Source organism: Lissotriton vulgaris, chromosome 5 (assembly GCF_964263255.1).
Source record: "Lissotriton vulgaris chromosome 5, aLisVul1.2, whole genome shotgun sequence".
Taxonomy (NCBI): Eukaryota; Metazoa; Chordata; class Amphibia; order Caudata; family Salamandridae; genus Lissotriton; species Lissotriton vulgaris.
Genome location: NC_141693.1, coordinates 49,628,126 through 49,644,646, shown reverse-complemented (window position 1 = coordinate 49,644,646; position 16,521 = coordinate 49,628,126). Strand labels below are relative to the sequence as shown.

The 16,521-nt window shown below is 45.3% G+C and overlaps 1 protein-coding gene across 4 annotated transcripts in view; it reads left to right on the top strand.

Moving 5' to 3' along the window:
* Positions 1-16,521, top strand: part of LOC147710112 (E3 ubiquitin-protein ligase TRIM39-like) — a 413,790-nt gene that overhangs the window by 58,572 nt on the left and 338,697 nt on the right. For all 4 annotated transcript variants that reach the window (XM_086920810.1, XM_086920812.1, XM_086920811.1 and 1 more), the window contains exons 4-5: positions 1,843-1,938; positions 2,071-2,169. In XM_086920810.1, coding sequence (XP_086776936.1) covers positions 1,843-1,938; positions 2,071-2,169 — 195 coding nt within the window. The remainder of the gene's footprint in view (positions 1-1,842; positions 1,939-2,070; positions 2,170-16,521) is intronic.

The following is a 16,521-nucleotide window of genomic DNA, read 5'->3' as shown; positions in this document are numbered from 1 at the left end:
GAAACATTTGGAAATGTTGTAATTATTTTCATGAGTAAAGATGAGGGAGGATGGGTGTAAGAGAGGATCTGTAACCTATCTTTTTTGCAAATGTTTGCTTAAGTCCTTATCATATTCCTGTTAGTTGGTGAGAGATCTGCAATGAAATACGAGGAACCAGAATATCGGATAAGAGACTAACTGCCTGATTCATGAAAGACCCGTTTTGCGAGTCTCTAATAGCTATTCATAAGGAATTGCTATTACAGGCTCGCAAAACGGGATTCATGTAGGAATATCCCAAAAAAATGCGATTCCTAATTATTCCTTATTTGCGATTAGCAATTAGCCAATCGCAAATAAGATAGCGATTTAAAGAGTGCCAGGGGTGTCCAGAGGACACCCTGTAGCACCTCTTAAATGCTAATTTAAACAGGTGTTGCGCACACACATGTCCAAAGGACATGTGTGTGTGCAACATGCAACTCAGAAAAATGCTTTTAAAAGCATTTTTCTGAGTTTTCGCTATTTACCACGAGGTTTGACCTCGCGGTAAATAGCGGCCCGAAATTGCGATTTCGCAATTTGAAAATGGATGATGAATTGCATTTAAGGAATCTCAAATAGAGATTCCTTAAATGTAATTCCTCGCAAATTTGCAAATTCGCTATTACCGATTTTTGCATTTGGGATGATGAATCCCAAATGCAAAAATCGCACTCGCAAAGGGCCAGATTCTCAGAATCTGGCCCTTTGCGAGCGCTATTACCTTTGATGAATCAGGCTGATGGGGGTCGATTATGATCTCGGTGGAAAGATTTCTGACCGAATCGTTCTCTGAATGTTTTCCAACCGACTTGGATCCGGGGAGTCCGACCAACCGATTATGATGCATCCGTATGCGATTTGGTTGGAATCTCATTGAATTCAATGGAAGCCTGTGTTCCGAACAAATACACAGGCTCCCATTGAAGAAGGGCGTGGCTGGGGTAAATCGTACACCCTGTGGCGGGCACCCCTTGGTGCCTGCCACACTGCATGGTTGGAAAGGATGTCACTTGGGTACCCCAAGGGCCCGATTCGGAAGGCCCCGGGTGATGGGGGGCCTGATACAGGCCCCCAAAGACAGCTTCCGACAGCCGATTTGTGTCAGAACAACCGATTTGGTAGAGCTGTCCGAATCTGTCATCATAATTGCCCGTTCGGAAAGCTTCAGAGACGTTGGGAGATGCGACCTGTAGAAACACATTTTACAGCTCCAAATGACACGTACATTGTAATCGCTCGTTCTGAATGTTTCCGAATCGTTTGGAAACAAGCCATCTGAATCCGATTCGGAAAGCCTGAATCCGATTAGGAGGTCTTCCAAACGGCATCGTAATCTACCCCTAACAGCTAATGCATGAGTTGTGTGGGGAGCAGAATGACCATCTTTGGCTCAGGCAAAGAGATATGTATACATAAAAACATCTTGTCTTTGAGGTTTCCACCAGAAAAAAATGGGTAAATGTTCCTTCATCTGCTGAATTGCTTAGTGCCCTGTTGCATGGTCAGTAGGACATTAGGACACTGATCAATGAGTTGCTATGTTCCTAATGACCATGGATGGCACTCTGCTGCCCTTGGCTAGGTTAGTGATATAGAAATACCACATACATACATATATCATGGCTCCCATTAGAAAAAGATTGTCCCAGTAGGACACCTCTTCTGAATTACATTGCTGTAGAGAGTTCCTGCCCAAAAGACATGAATTTACTCTCCCACAGAAAATATACACATACTCATGCACAGCATTGTAGGATGTTACATTACCTAATAGTGTTATTTGCTTTGAAGACAGAAGTATATATTTCTTTTTAGGGCAAACTTCACAGTTGTCTGGCCACATTGCAGAACAGTCTGGAGAACATTGAGGCGCTTCACTGCAAAGATCAGAAAAGGATAACAGAGCTGGAGGTAAGACACTAGCAGGTATATAATAATTTAGGGGGAGCCCACTTTCTGCTCTGCAAACGATCTATGTTTGCAAATTGGTAGGATGCTATGTAAATATCTTTCTATTTGATAGTTGAAATATTTTTCTTTAAGGAGGCTGTCAAGAACAAGGAGAATCAGAAATCAGCACTGATGGACCTGATCAGCAACATAGAGGAGAAGTGTCAGCAGCAGGATGTTGAGCTACTGAAGGTTAGAGGGGCCTAGAAAGCCATACAAATGGAAGGAGAGCAGGAATCGGGAATCTGTTCGCAGGGAAAGGGTCTGCAGCAGAAGATGTTGGATTTTCCGAAGTATGGAAATCTATAGATTCGTAAGATCAACACTCCTCCCTCAAGGATGTGGTAAGAGAGTGAGCACAGTTGCTCTGCAGGCAGTGGAGCTACTGAAGGCGACAGTTCAGTGAGTCAGGGAACATCCAAACAGGGGTGGAGTGGGAGCTGAAAATGAGACTGGATGATAAACAAATGTAGACTGAGGGAAGGCTATATTACCCTCTTATCAAATATAAAAGAACAATGTATGTCCTACTTAATATTTGCAGTAGCCTTTGGTTTCAAAATAGGATATTTGAATTTGAACTGAGTGATGATATATTGAGTAATATAACTACCTCACCGATTTACATTAGTACTCTTTATCCTTTCTTTAACATTGTTTGAGCTAGATAACCTTGTAGCAATGGCGGAGTCACCATGTGGCGCCTGGGGATCTCAGACCAGGTGAAATGTGCACACTTTCTTAGATTGCTTCAAGCAACATTAGGAAGTTAGTCTGGAGTTCTCCAGGTGATTGATAGTGGTGGAGAAGGACATATATATTTCTCAAGAATTTGAATTTGGAAATTGAACTTAATGCCACATGTAAAGTTTATATTTGCATGTATATTGGTCAAAACATCAATTGGGTTTACAGGTGATTTTTAAGGAGAAATCGCAAAATATTCCAAAATCTTAGAAGCTCAACTGCACACAGGATCATTATTTGGCTGCCCCAGCAAATCAGTAATGTTTCTCAACTCAGTGAAGCATTTTTCAAATACCGTATGACACTCCTACACAACCACAATCCTTGCAAACCTATTTTTCCTGGCATTAGCCGATTATTCACATTCACCACCTGGTTCTTGTTCACCCTAACATTACCATTCACCCACTTTACCAAGCCACCCCATCATTGGAATTTGGCCCTTTTTCCCTCACTCACTATATTATTGCAATAATCTTTATAATTCCCCCTCTTTCTCATTTATCAACCTCTTCACCATAGTTCTTAACGCATATGTCCTTTGGTGCCTCATTTACCAGACTGAGAAGCCCTGATTTACTACACGACTGCCCACCTATTTTGTTATCAAGCACGATCAGACTGGCCTTGGCACATTATCACACCATGATGTGATGAGACCTTACAGAGGCATTTTATCACACTACACAATAGTTTGCACAGAATATGAGTGTGATGGCCGGGGCATATTCATCACAAAAACCCTCGCATATAGTGCAGAATTGAGAAAGTTATATCATACTGTCATTTCTGCTGAAGCAGTGGCCTGCTTTGTATTGTATGATGTTGTATTGTATTGGAACACTTATGTAGGGCTTGCTGCCCCTATGTGAGGCTTTCATGCACTTGCCTGCATAAGCAGCATGCTACGCCATGTACGGTGTGCTTCTGTCGAAGCATGGGCGAATTTTGCGAATTCGCGATCCGCGAATTTGCGGATTTGCGAATTTGCGATCCGCATAATTCACAAATTTGTGCAAATTTGCAGATTTTTGTTTTTTTGCGTGTTTGCGGGGTATTTTGCGTCTTCGCGAGCCGCTTGCATAGCGAAGTTACCCATGCAGTCGTTTATGGGAGAGGGAGAGAGAGATAGATAGATAGATAGATAGATAGATAGAAAGAGAGAGAAAGAGAGGAAAAGAGAGAGGGAGAGAGAGAACGAGAGAAAGAAAGAGAGGCCGGATCTCTGAAGGGCCAGATTCCTGAGTTGCCCCTACAGAACATACAGCTTTTTATTTTTAGCAAAATGCATATGAAAATTGTGCTGTAAAGGTCTCTTTTAGTTTAACCCCTCCTGACAACTCAAAATGGGTGTATTTGCCATCCTCTCCCTTCTTCCTGTTTTTTATATCTGTAAGTGCTTCCTGATGAGGTTTAATTCCTTGGACAGGTGCCTCGTTGCCTACTTGTAACTATTCTCTGACCCTGCTTCAAGGGTCAGAGCAGGGTCAGAGAATAGTTGCAAGTAGGCAACGAGGCGCCAGGAAGCAATTAGCAGCAGGTGTCCAAGTTGAATTTAATTTGTTTGTAACCCTTTTGTAAAAGGTTACAAAGAAATTAGGTTCAACTTTTGCACCTGCTGCTGTAACCCTTGCTTGGCTGAAAATTTGTCCCCGCTGATTCGCGGATTTTACCGCGATTTCGCGAGATTCGCGGATCGCGAAATCGCGGAAAATTCACACGCGAAACGGACTATAAGCCCACCCTTACTTCTTTCGTTGTTCCTCTTTTTGTTTTTGTTTTGTTGATGATACAGAGTAAACATACATATCCCCCGGTAATGAACCCAACAGAAATAACTATTACAATAACATTATAAAAAATATTCCACCAGCATCAAATAGAAAAACATCTATCAATATCCTCAGTGGGCATTGATGGGTTGCAGGTAAACACGAAAGGGCTCCCAAAAGTCTTTAGCCATGAAGAACTAGTGTTGCAGGGATTCTGCTCATACACATAACTGTGCATAGAGAACCAGGACCTCAGTGAATTGTGGTGTACCAAAAAACTCACCTCAGTACCTAGAACCCTTAACCGACTATCCTCAGTGTCTCATTATCTCTTCGCCCTGTAACAAAGGTACCAATGATTAGACAACCCAGAACATGCGGCTTAGGGTACTCTCAGGAATGGTGGGAATCAAGAACACACTTTCGTTTTTATTCTCATACCAGTTCACAACGTGAGTAAATAGACACAGAAAAGTTGAAAATGTTTATTTTACCGACGTGCTCTAACATGCAGTATTTTTGCTAACATAAGCAGGCATATGATTACAAATAATACGATCAGCATAGTTACAATTCCATAAAGCACAAAGGGAGAAATCATATTATAATGATGGTGGAAACAGGTCCTATAGTGCCTCGTGTACCACACTCCCTTGCTAGGAACTAGGTTTTATAATATTAGAAAGTCTCTTAGACTTGAATGGGGAACCCCATACCCCAAATATCAATAGAGATGAATGACATCAGGATCCGCAAAAGCTCTCTCTCTCTGGAAACAGATTTTCTCCAAGTGTTCAAATCATGCATGCAGTGCAATATTAAAGGCGCCAGAATTTCAGTTATTTGCAGCTGCATGCATGTTGTGTCTAGAGCGTGGGCCGATCAGCCTGAATAATAGCTAATATTGTTATGGTAACCTTGGAGGCTTCTGTACTCGCTGTGCAGACTAAGGTCGCGATGTAAGTCTAGGGATGTTAAAAACAAACCATTCTCATGTGAAGAAATGTAAGCAGCCTAACTTGCAACAACTGTTACATGCAGTGTCGTGTGCAAAATCAGCAAAAAGGTAAAATGGTGTTTAAACTTCTAATAAGCCTATGTTAACATAGCAATGATTGCAAGCAGGGCCCTGCCTTCACTACACTAGAGTCGTGGAGCATATTTCCGACCATTTCTTGCATAATGTTGTGTCTTTAATTGAGTCCTTAAAGCGAGGAGATTGACATCCTCCCTGTACCATTGCTACTCGCAGTTTGCCTAAATAAATCGCAGTCGAAATGAGCTTGTGAAAAGTCTTGGGAATGTGTTTAAAATATACCAGCAACACAGTTTACCCTGACAGCTGGAGCCCAGTGTGAGTCGTGGATTCCACAGTCTGTAGGACTTAGGACCAACATTTTGCTATATGTGCACAGTTCCACACAAGATGAGTAAACTCTGCTCTCCAAACCCCACATCTTTCATAGCGTGTCATCAGATAGATTATGTTTAGGAAGTGTCCTTGGGGTAAGGTATTTTTTCTGGAGAAAGAAAAGGTGGTATTTTTGATAGGTCCACAGGCGCTGATGGGCAATCCACTTGTAGCTATTTGTGTAATCTGGCACTATTAATCGACGGTGCTAAAGGGTAGAGGAGAACCACCTACCTCCTTAAACCTCTGATTGGAAAACCAACCGAACAGAGCACATTTCAGGTACCCTAGCACAAGTAAAATCCAATTCAGTCTAATTACAGACAAAGTAAATGCAACAGAAAGTGATTAGTCTAATTCTTTATGCTCTTCTCATTTATTCAGACATCCCGGAGTTTGGGGTCCATGTGTTCCAAGCCAAGCCAACACGTGTTTCGTTGCTTCTTGTACAGATAAGAACATGCGACTTGCTCATGGCTAGGTTAAAACATATATGGTACATTGTCAGGATTGTATTTGTTTCATAGAAATCACACATAATTGCAAATCGATCTGACACATGTGCGCCCCAGCGGCAGAAGAACACCCAGTGTTGTCCTTAGTTTCATTTGTGAACACAGTGGTCCAAAACACCATTTGGAAGAATTGAAATACACGTAGTGGAATCATGTGGGGTAAACATTTTTATAAAATGAAAAGTCAACACGTGCTCGTGAAAATATGTATATTGTTTGTTGACGTATTTAGCAACATATGTTGTCATCCCTTTTATTTAAAAAGGCAAGCGCATATCATACTCAGATAGACCAATGTCTCAGGACGTGACATTAAAGCCTTAAGAAACCCTAAATGCAAGACACCAGTGGTTTAAGTGACTGAGATGAGTATAGCTTCAAAAGTCTAGAAACCAGAGAGAAGCAAAAACTACACTGACCTGTATGTATGGTCATTGATGTGTTTCTATAAGAATCCAAGAAAAAAACACAACCTTTTATTGGTCTAGGTGGAGTGTTCATAGGCCACACAGTATGCCAGTAAAGTCAATCTGTATCAAGATAGGTAGAGAAATGGTGAAATACCTTTCATGTGGCGATAATTCCAGGCCACATGGTCCCGTGGCGTGTGATAAGTAAATCTCTGTAGGATGCGGAGGTAGTATCAAATGTCCCAATATCAGTGGTCCAAAATCTAAAAATAAGGTGAGTTCCCATGATTCAATAATCCAAAATCTCGAGCGGGATTGTAAACTAGTGGTATTAACAAAGTCTATAACCATCTAATTTGTGTATCTTAATCAAGCCAGTTGTTCCGGAAACAAAGTATATGCCCCCAACTGGTCAGAGTCCATGATTAAATAAATCAATCAATCAATCAAAGCATTTATATAGCGCACTACTCACCCGGAGGGTCTCAAGGCGCTAGGGGAGGGGGGTCCGCTACTGCTCAAACAGCCAGGTCTTGAGCTGCTTCCTGAAGGCAAGGTGTTCCTGGGGCAGGCGGAGGTGGGTCGGGAGGGAGTTCCAAGTCTTGGCGGCCAGGTAGGAGGAGGACCTTCCTCCTGTGGTGGCTCTTCGGGTGCGGGGGACGGCGGCGAGGGCGTGGGCGGTCGATCGAAGCCGGCGTGTGGGAGCGTAAAAGTTGAGGCCGCTGTTGAGGTATCCTGGGCCTTGGTTGTGTAGGGCTTTGTGTGCGTGGGTGAGGAGACGGAAGGTGATTCTCTTGTTGACCGGGAGCCAATGCAGATCTCTCAGGTGTCCGGAGATGTGGCTGCGACGGGGGATGTCCAGGATGAGTCGTGCTGAGGCGTTCTGAATCCGCTGGAGTCTCTTCTGGAGTTTGGCGGTGGTTCCGGCGTAGAGGGAGTTGCTGTAGTCCAGACGGCTGGTGACGAGGGCCTGGGTGACCGTCTTCCTGGTCTCGGTGGGGATCCACCGGAAGATCTTACGTAGCATGCGCAGGATGTTGAAGCACGACGAGGAGACGGCGTTGACTTGTCTGGTCATGGAGAGGGAGGAGTCCAGGATGAAGCCCAGGTTGCGTGCGTTGTCTGTTGGTTTGGGTGCGCTGCCCAGGGTGGGGGGCCACCAGGAGTCGTCCCAGGCGGAGGGTGAAGATCCCAGGATGAGGACTTCCGTCTTGTCCGAGTTCAGTTTCAGGCGGCTGTTCATCATCCACTTGGCTACGTCTGTCATCCCTTCGTGTAGGTTGGCTCTGGCGGTGGCGGGGTCGTTGGTGAGGAAGAGGATCGGCTGGGTGTCGTCGGCATAGGAGATGATGTTGAGGTTGTGTTGGTGTTCGATGGCTGCGAGGGGGCTCATGTAGACGTTGAAGAGGGTTGGGCTGAGCGAGGAGCCTTGAGGAACGCTGCAGATGACTTCGGTGGCTTCTGACTTGAACGGGGGGAGGCGGACTCTCTGTGTCCTTCCGGCGAGGAACGAGGTGATCCATTTCAGTGCCTTTTCCTGGAGTCCAACGTTGCTGAGGCGCTGCACTAGGGTATGGTGGCAGACAGTGTCGAAGGCCGCGGAGAGGTCTAGGAGGATGAGGGCCGCTGTTTCTCCGTTGTCGAGCAGCGCTCGGATGTCATCGGTGGCTGCGAACAGGGCGGTCTCGGTGCTGTGGTTGGCCCGGAAGCCAGACTGCGAGAGGTCGAGGGATCCGTTCGTCTCGAGGAAGGCGGCCAGCTGCTTGTTGACGGTCTTCTCGATGACTTTTGCAGGAAACGGGAGCAGCGAGATGGGGCGGTAGTTCTTGAGGTCGGTGGGGTCGGCTGAAGGCTTCTTTAGTAGAGCGCTGAGTTCAGCGTGCTTCCAGCTCTCCGGGAAGGTAGCGGTGTCGAAGGAGGGGTTGATGATGTCCCTCAGGTGGGGTGCGATGACAGCGTCGGCCTTGTTGAAGACGTGGTGAGGGCAGGGGTCGGTCGGAGATCCGGAGTGGATGGAGTTCATCGTGCGGATGGTGTCTTCGGTGCTGATCGGGGTCCAGGCGCGGAGGGTGGTGGTGGGGGGCGGTGGTTCAGTCGGGGCGTGCGTCGGTTGAGTGCTGAAGCTGTTGTGTATGTCCGCAATCTTGTTGTGGAAGTAGGAGGCAAGGGAGTTGCAGAGGTCTTGCGAAGGGGTGATGTTGTTGTTTCCGGCGTTGGGGTTGGAGAGCTCTTTAACGATGTTGAAGAGTTCCTTGCTGTTGTGTGCGTTGCTGTCCAGTCGTTCCTTGAATGCAGTTTTCTTGGTGGCGTGGATCAGTTGGTGGTGTTTTCGGGTGGCGAGCTTTAGGGCAGTCATGTTGTTCGGTGTTGGGTCTCTGTGCCAGGCTTTCTCGAGTGCTCGGCAGTTCTTCTTGGAGCTCTTGAGTTCGTCGGTGAACCATGGGGCTTTCTTGCTGCCGGGTCTGCTAGGCGGGGTCTTCAGAGGGGCGAGGTCGTCTGCGCAGTTGCGGATCCACTTCGCGAGGTTGGTGGCGGCCTGGCTTGGGTTTGTTGCGCTGGTGGGAGGGTTCATGCTCAGGGAAGTCGCGAGCTGGTCGGCTGTGATCTTGTTCCAGCTTCTGCGTGCAACCTGTTGCTGGTGGTGGTGGATCGTGGTCTTTCTGAAGCTGAAGTGGACGCAGCTGTGGTCCGTCCAGTGGAGTCCGGTGGCGTGGCTGAAGGTGATGTCCTTGCTGGATGAGAACACGGGGTCGAGTGTGTGTCCGGCGTAGTGGGTGGGGGTGGTCACCAGCTGCTTGAGACCGCTCAAAGAATATTCCTATAGAAAAACATTCCGCTTCCGTGAATAGACGGATTTTCCTGCCGGAAATGCCGGTAGTATGACTAAACCAAAAGAATTCTTATAGGAAAGTCCCACAAAGTCAGACAAACGAATCACCAAAGTTAACATATGAGTCTCTAAGTACTGCCCGTTTAATATCAATCCACACTTGGCCAGGTGTGATAGTTATCTTAAGGATATCATTTTTTTGTGGCCAATTCAAAATCGGCGTGCACATTGTAACATTGTATTTTTGTCTCATTAGTCTGACATTATTCTTCGTAACTAGTCAAAAAGATTGCCCAATTATGCCCCGATCTTCTTACCTAATCCGTATCCGACAAACGCCAAATCCACGTTGCCTATTCTACCACGCCAAGCTCGAGTGCGAGTATTGCACCACTCCCAAAGACGCATAATAAGACGTCGCCCGGAGAAACCACACATGATCACGAATACGTGGTCACGTGTGTGTGTGTTACACGGGCGCCATCTTGGAAGGGTGAATTCCTCCTAAACAACGCTGCACCCCGTTCCGTGTTCCAAAACTGAATCCAAATTTTGGGGAGAAATTGGTGTAAATGGAACGGAGTCCTGATTAGGAATAATAAAATTAATCTTCTGTTTAAGTGGCAGTTTGATTATCATGAGTGTGAGACATTTTATCAGTGGGACACATTAGCTCATAAAACATTCAAGTAGTTAATTTAGTCCACCCCTCATTATGTAGAATTTGTCACAAGAGACCCAGCATAGAGCCCCTTTCTATGTGTATGTTTTAACTTGGATTATTGGACAGTCAGTGACTAAGTGTATTCGTGACATTTCCATAATTGTGCTGCAATATATCGCAAAGTTTCAGTTACATTTATAAATAATCATGTAATACAGGTTAATACTTCACAGTAAAACTAAGTTTTATATCAGGTTCATTGTAGTATATATCTTTTCACCAGAATTGTCCTGTAATTTCCCCAAAGTGCTCATTTCCCCAGGAAATAATGCATCTCATGGTCAATGTTCATCTCTAGTTCAGTAGCTCGCATTTTGAGTATCCAGGTTGCCTCTGTTTTGCGTAGCTGAAGTTCCCTATTGCCACCCCTGGGATGTCTTGGTATATGTTCAATACCAAAAAAATGAGAAATCTTTGTGGTCACTGGGATTGGCAATCAGTAGTGTGTATCGAGATTGGATATCTCGCGACACTCTGTTTGACAGCTCTCATGTGTTCTCCAATTCTGTCTCGTAGAGGTCTAATGGTGCTCCCAACGTAAATTTTCTTACATTTGCAGACTATTATATAGACAACAAAGTTCGTACTACAGTTAATATTGGTAGTAATGGAGTAACGTTTCCCTGTAGGGCCTGTAAATTCCAGTGTTTTTTTAGCGCCCATTTGCACATTGAGCATCGATCACTTTTATAAAAGCCCAATGTGCGATTGGTCAGCCAATCAGTGTCCCTGGTTCGAATTGGATAGCTAGGACTAAGGATGTTCCTAAGGCACATTCCCCTCCTGTATGTGAACTCGGGCTTGTTACCAATTGTCTCCTTCAGCGTGTTATATTCTTTGAGAATGTGCCAGTGTCTGTTCATACTCCTACTGAGCACACTATTAGCAAGCTATTAGGAAAGCAAAGAAAGACTATTTTTCACGGAGGATAACAGAAAGCAAAAATTCTTCAAAAGAACTATTTAAAATAGTCAAAGAGCTATGCAGCCCGGCTAACCTATCAGTGGATCTCACTCCCTCGCAAGAAGGCTGTAATAAAATTAATGAATACTTCTGTGAAAAAATCGATACGATCTATGCCTCTTTTTCCAACATCGAATCAAAGCAACCACAACCCCATGTAACATCCCCAGTTTTAGCTAGCTGTCCCAGATTCGGCCCTTTCTCAGAGGAGGAAGTGGGCAAAGCTATGTTGGAAGTAAAATCAGGCTCCCCACTGGACCCATGCCCGCATCATATCTTCTCACGGCTAACACCAATAATTTGCCCAGCTGTAACCAAAGTCTTTAAACATTCATTGAATTATGCTGAATTCCCAAAGTTTTGGAAAAGCGCCATAGTTACTCCCTTACTAAAAAAAAGTAGGGTCTGATATTCACAACCCGGCAAACTATCGGCCTATTTCCCAACTTCCTTTTTTGTCTAAGGTGATGGAGAAATTGGTCAGCAGGCAGCTTTCCAATTTCTTAGAGACCAATGACCTATTAGACAGTTCCCAAATAGGGTTCCGGGCCAACAACTGCACCGAGACTACACTCCTGGCAGTGTCGGACAATTTCAGAACTAAGGTAGATCAGGGAAAGACAGTCGCCTTGATTTTATTAGACCTCTCAGCGGCATTTGATACCGTCCCACACCACCGACTCCTGGAAATCCTTGCAGCCAAGTGCATCCAGGAAAAGGCATTAGGGTGGCTGCAGTCTTTCATGCAAGACAGAACACAGTCAGTACGGATGGGTGATTTTGTTTCCCCTCCCCGGAACATCAAGTATGGGGTCCCACAAGGGGCCTCATTGAGTCCAACCCTATTTAACATGTTTGTCTCAGCACTAGCCGAAATAGGGAGAGAGTGGGGTGTCCGGATCTGCTCTTACGCAGACGACACCCAACTAATGATTTAATTAGATGAAGAAGACGACCCTAAGGACAGGCTACTGAACTGTCTGACTGAACTAGCCAATTGGATGCACAACCATTGTCTCAAACTAAACGCAGACAAGTCTGAGATTTTGCTGTTTGGTAGACATACACACCTATGGGACAGCAGCTGGTGGCACACCACTCTGGGCACCGCTCCTATCCCAGCATCAACGGACAAGAATTTAGGTGTGATTCTAGACAACTCCTTGAGCATGAAAACCCATGTATCTACAATTTGTGGCAAAGGCTTTGCACGACTCAAGATGCTCCGGCGAGTTTTTCCATGGATCCCCACTGAGTGTAGGAAAATACTGGTGCAGTCCTTTAGTAATGAGTAGGCTGGATTACGGAAATTCCCTGTTTGTGGGAATGGCGGACTATCTGTTCGCGAAACTACAAGTTGTACAGAACGCTGCAGCAAAGGCAATTTGCAATAAAAGAAAGTACGACCCAGCCAAAAGCTGCCTGCGTGAGCTTCACTGGCTACCAATGAGACAGAGAGCTATCTTCAAGCTAATGTGCATAACGCATAGAGCATTGCACAACACGGGCCCTCGCATCCTAAAAAATAAAATCAGATTCTATGCTCCTATGAGGAATCTGCGTTCCCGTACAGCTGCTAGAGCAAGTAACACTCGTGTGAAAACAGCTAGGTTGGGTGGACGGGCGTTCTCCCACCTGGCGCCAAACAACTGGAACAAGCTGCCGCAGGAACTGAGACTAACAGACTGTTATTTGTCCTTCAGGAAGCAATTAAAAACATTTCTTTTTCCAAAATCTGATTAAACATAATCTTCACTCTGTTACCTGCTAACTACTCACTACTGTCAGGACAGCGCCGTGATATCCCATTGGGGATGATTGTTTGCGCTTTATAAATAACATTGACATTGACATTGACACTAGACCAGTCATTATAATTAGTAATCATTCTGATTTTGGCGTCTCCTTTTCTCTTATTGTGTGTGCGTTCTTTGAGGGTATCTTTTCTTTCAGTCTGCACGTACATATTCCTCAAAGAGTACAGCTAGTAATGCCACTCTGCACGCATCTAGTATCCACCCTAAACACCAGATTGACGCAATCCCCTTTGGGGAATATGTACGTGCAAGACGTAACTTCAGCACTGAAACAGACTTTAATGCTTGCACTACGTCTATGACTAAACGCTTCAAACAACGAGGGTACAATGATCGTACCTTAGATAAAGCGTTGAACAGAATTAAACAGACTGAAAGAAAAAATACCCTCAAAGAACGCACACACAATAAGAGAAAAGGAGACGCCAAAATCAGAATGATTAATAATAATAATAATAAAGGATTTTATAAAGCGCCTGGAGACGCCATCTCGGCGTGTCCCCGCGCTGTGGAGAGAGAAGCAGGAGAAAGTGAGCGACCTAAAGGGTGAAAAGGTGAGTTTTTAAAAGCCTCCTAAATAGGGTCTCTGTCTCAGCCAATCTGATATGCAGAGGAAGAAGGTTCCAATTCTTGGCCGCCAGCGCACGAAAGGAGCGCCCTCCCATTCTGGCTTTGTTTATCCGGGGGGCACACAGAAGCCCGGTACCCTTGGAGCGCAATTCTCTGTTGGGCATATAGGGGATTGCGAGATCCTTCAGATATTCAGGGGCTACCTGAGAGGTAATCCTGTAGCATATAAGGAGCGCTTTAAACAGGATCCTCTTTTTTTATAGGGAGCCAGTGAAGAGCCACTAGTGTAGGCTTAGAGGCCACTCTTCTGGGAAGCCTGAGGACCATACGGGCCGCCGTGTTCTGGAGAACCTGAAGTTTTTTAATGTTCTTCTCAGTGGTTCCTAAGAGTAGAACATTACCGTAATCAATACGGGAGGTGACTAAAGCTTGAGTCATCGTGCGTCTGGCCTCTAAAGGAAGGAGGTCCAGGGTGCGATTTAAGGTCTTCAATACACCAAAGCACTTTCCTGCTAGCTTCTGGACGTGGCTGTCATAGGAGAGTCTGGGATCAACCCATACACCCAGGTTCTTTGCTTCCTTGCACGGAGAAGGCATAGGACCAAGACAGGAAGGCCACCAGTCCAGGGTCCAACTGGCCGAGTTACCCCCAATCACAAGCACCTCTGTTTTCGAACCATTGAGCTTGAGGCAGTGTTGGTTCATCCAGTCTGCAAGCTCCTGCATGCACGATTTGAAATTAGCAGCAGCCAAGGTGGGTGACTGGGATAAGGAGATGAGGAGTTGGGTATCGTCGGCATAAGAAACTAATTTTATGCCGTACGATTGAACCACCTCCGCCAGCGGGGCCATATAAAGGTTAAACAGGGTGGGGCTCAGGGCAGAGCCCTGAGGCACCCCCTGTTCTAGGGCAATGCTGTCTGAGAGGGAATTGCCTCTCTGAACCTGGAAGCTTCGGTCTATTAGGAAGGATTTAAGCCATCCCAATGCCGCCTTTGTGACCCCAGCCTGGTTTAGACACTGTAGCAGGATGGAATGAGCTACAGTGTCAAACGCAGCACTGAGGTCCAACATTATGAGCGCCATCGTATGACCCTCATCAGCTCCTGCCCGAAGCGTTTCAGTAGCTCTCAGGAGGGCAGTCTCGGTGGAGTAGTTGGTCCGAAAACCGGACTGGGAGCTGTGCAAGGATTTATTAGCTTCAAAGTGAGCCATAAGTTGTTTGTTTGCAATTTTTTCGGTCACTTTAGCAAGATAAGGTAATAGAGAGATTGGTCTCAGATTTTCCAAGGTGTCCTGACTTACATTAGGCTTCTTTTTAATAGGTAGTACAATTGCCCTCTTCCAATCAATTGGTAAGTGCGCAGAGGAGAAGGACAATTGAATTATATGCCTAAAGTAGGGTTCTAGTACCTGTAAGCTCTCTCTGAGTACTTTCGGGGGAGCAGGGTCCCGAGGGGAACCCGATTTGACGCTCTTGCAGATGTTTACAAGCGTTTCGGGAGTGGGAACCGAGAAGTATTGGAGGCAAGACTCAGTGGAATTAGCAACAGCACTTTCAGTAAAATCATGGCCGGCTGGCAGCTTGTCAGAGAAACTGGTATAGATGTTGGTGATTTTATCTGAGAAGTAGCGAGCAATCTTATTGCAAGTTTCCACTGAGTTGTCGCAAGGCGCCTTATCATTAGTGAGCACAGAAATTTCTTTAAAAATTTTAAAAAGCTCTTTAGAGGAGTTCTCTGCCTCCCCAATGCGCGTCTTGTAGTGCATGGCTTTAGAAATACGGACTTTTTTATAGTATTCCTTCTGCGCTTGTTTATATTGAAGTTTAATAACTGGGCAAAAGTTAATACGCCAATCGCGTTCTAATTTTTTGCACGCAGATTTGCTTGCTTGTAGTTCTGCAGTGTACCAGGGAGTGGATTTTCTGGGGTTCATGAAATTTTTGAGGTTGCGAGTAGGAGCGGTTTTATCTAGGGCCCTTAAAATTCTGTCCTGCAACTGACTGTAGGCTATTTCACAGTCAGTGCTTTCAAGAGAGTCTCCTATTCCAATCAATTCATTAAACGTGTCCTGAGAGAAATTTTTCCATTTCCGGCGCTGGTACCGGAGATCCGTGTCATTTTTTTTCGGATCGGGCTCAGATCTCTGCAGGTAGAAAGGAACAATGGAGTGATCTGACCAGGGTACCGGAATGGGAGAAAGAGCGTGAACTCTGGAAACATTCCCAAATATGGGGTCAAGAAGGTGACCTAGTCTGTGGGTAGGCTCAAAATTTAGGAGATCTAACTGCAGAGACGGGAGAGCCGACCTAATGTCCTTTGCTCCGGAATCGAGGGGGTCATCAAAATGAGCGTTCATGTCGCCTAGCACCAGGAAATTGTTTTTCCTAATAGCAAGGTGAGCAGTGTTTTCTAGAAGGCTAGATGTAAAATCATACAGTCTCCCCGGAGGATTACTAATTATAATGACTGGTCTAGTGTGCTCAGTAGGAGTATGAACAGACACTGACACATTCTCAAAGAAGATAACACGAGCGAGGCCATGGCAGCTGAATACAGATGTGAGAGTAGCTTAAGGGGGCATGTAGAAGCTAATAAAAGTGACAGTACAGGCCAATCTGAGAGCTCTTTAGGGAACATTGGATATAGATTCTAAAAAGCATGGTAGAGAGTACCATATGTAGTAGTGTCAAGGAGGGTGTGCTCTCAGCCCCCAGATATTCTCCATACTTTCTAAAATCATTGTTTTGGAACACATCGCCTATATTAATGATGTCTTTGCT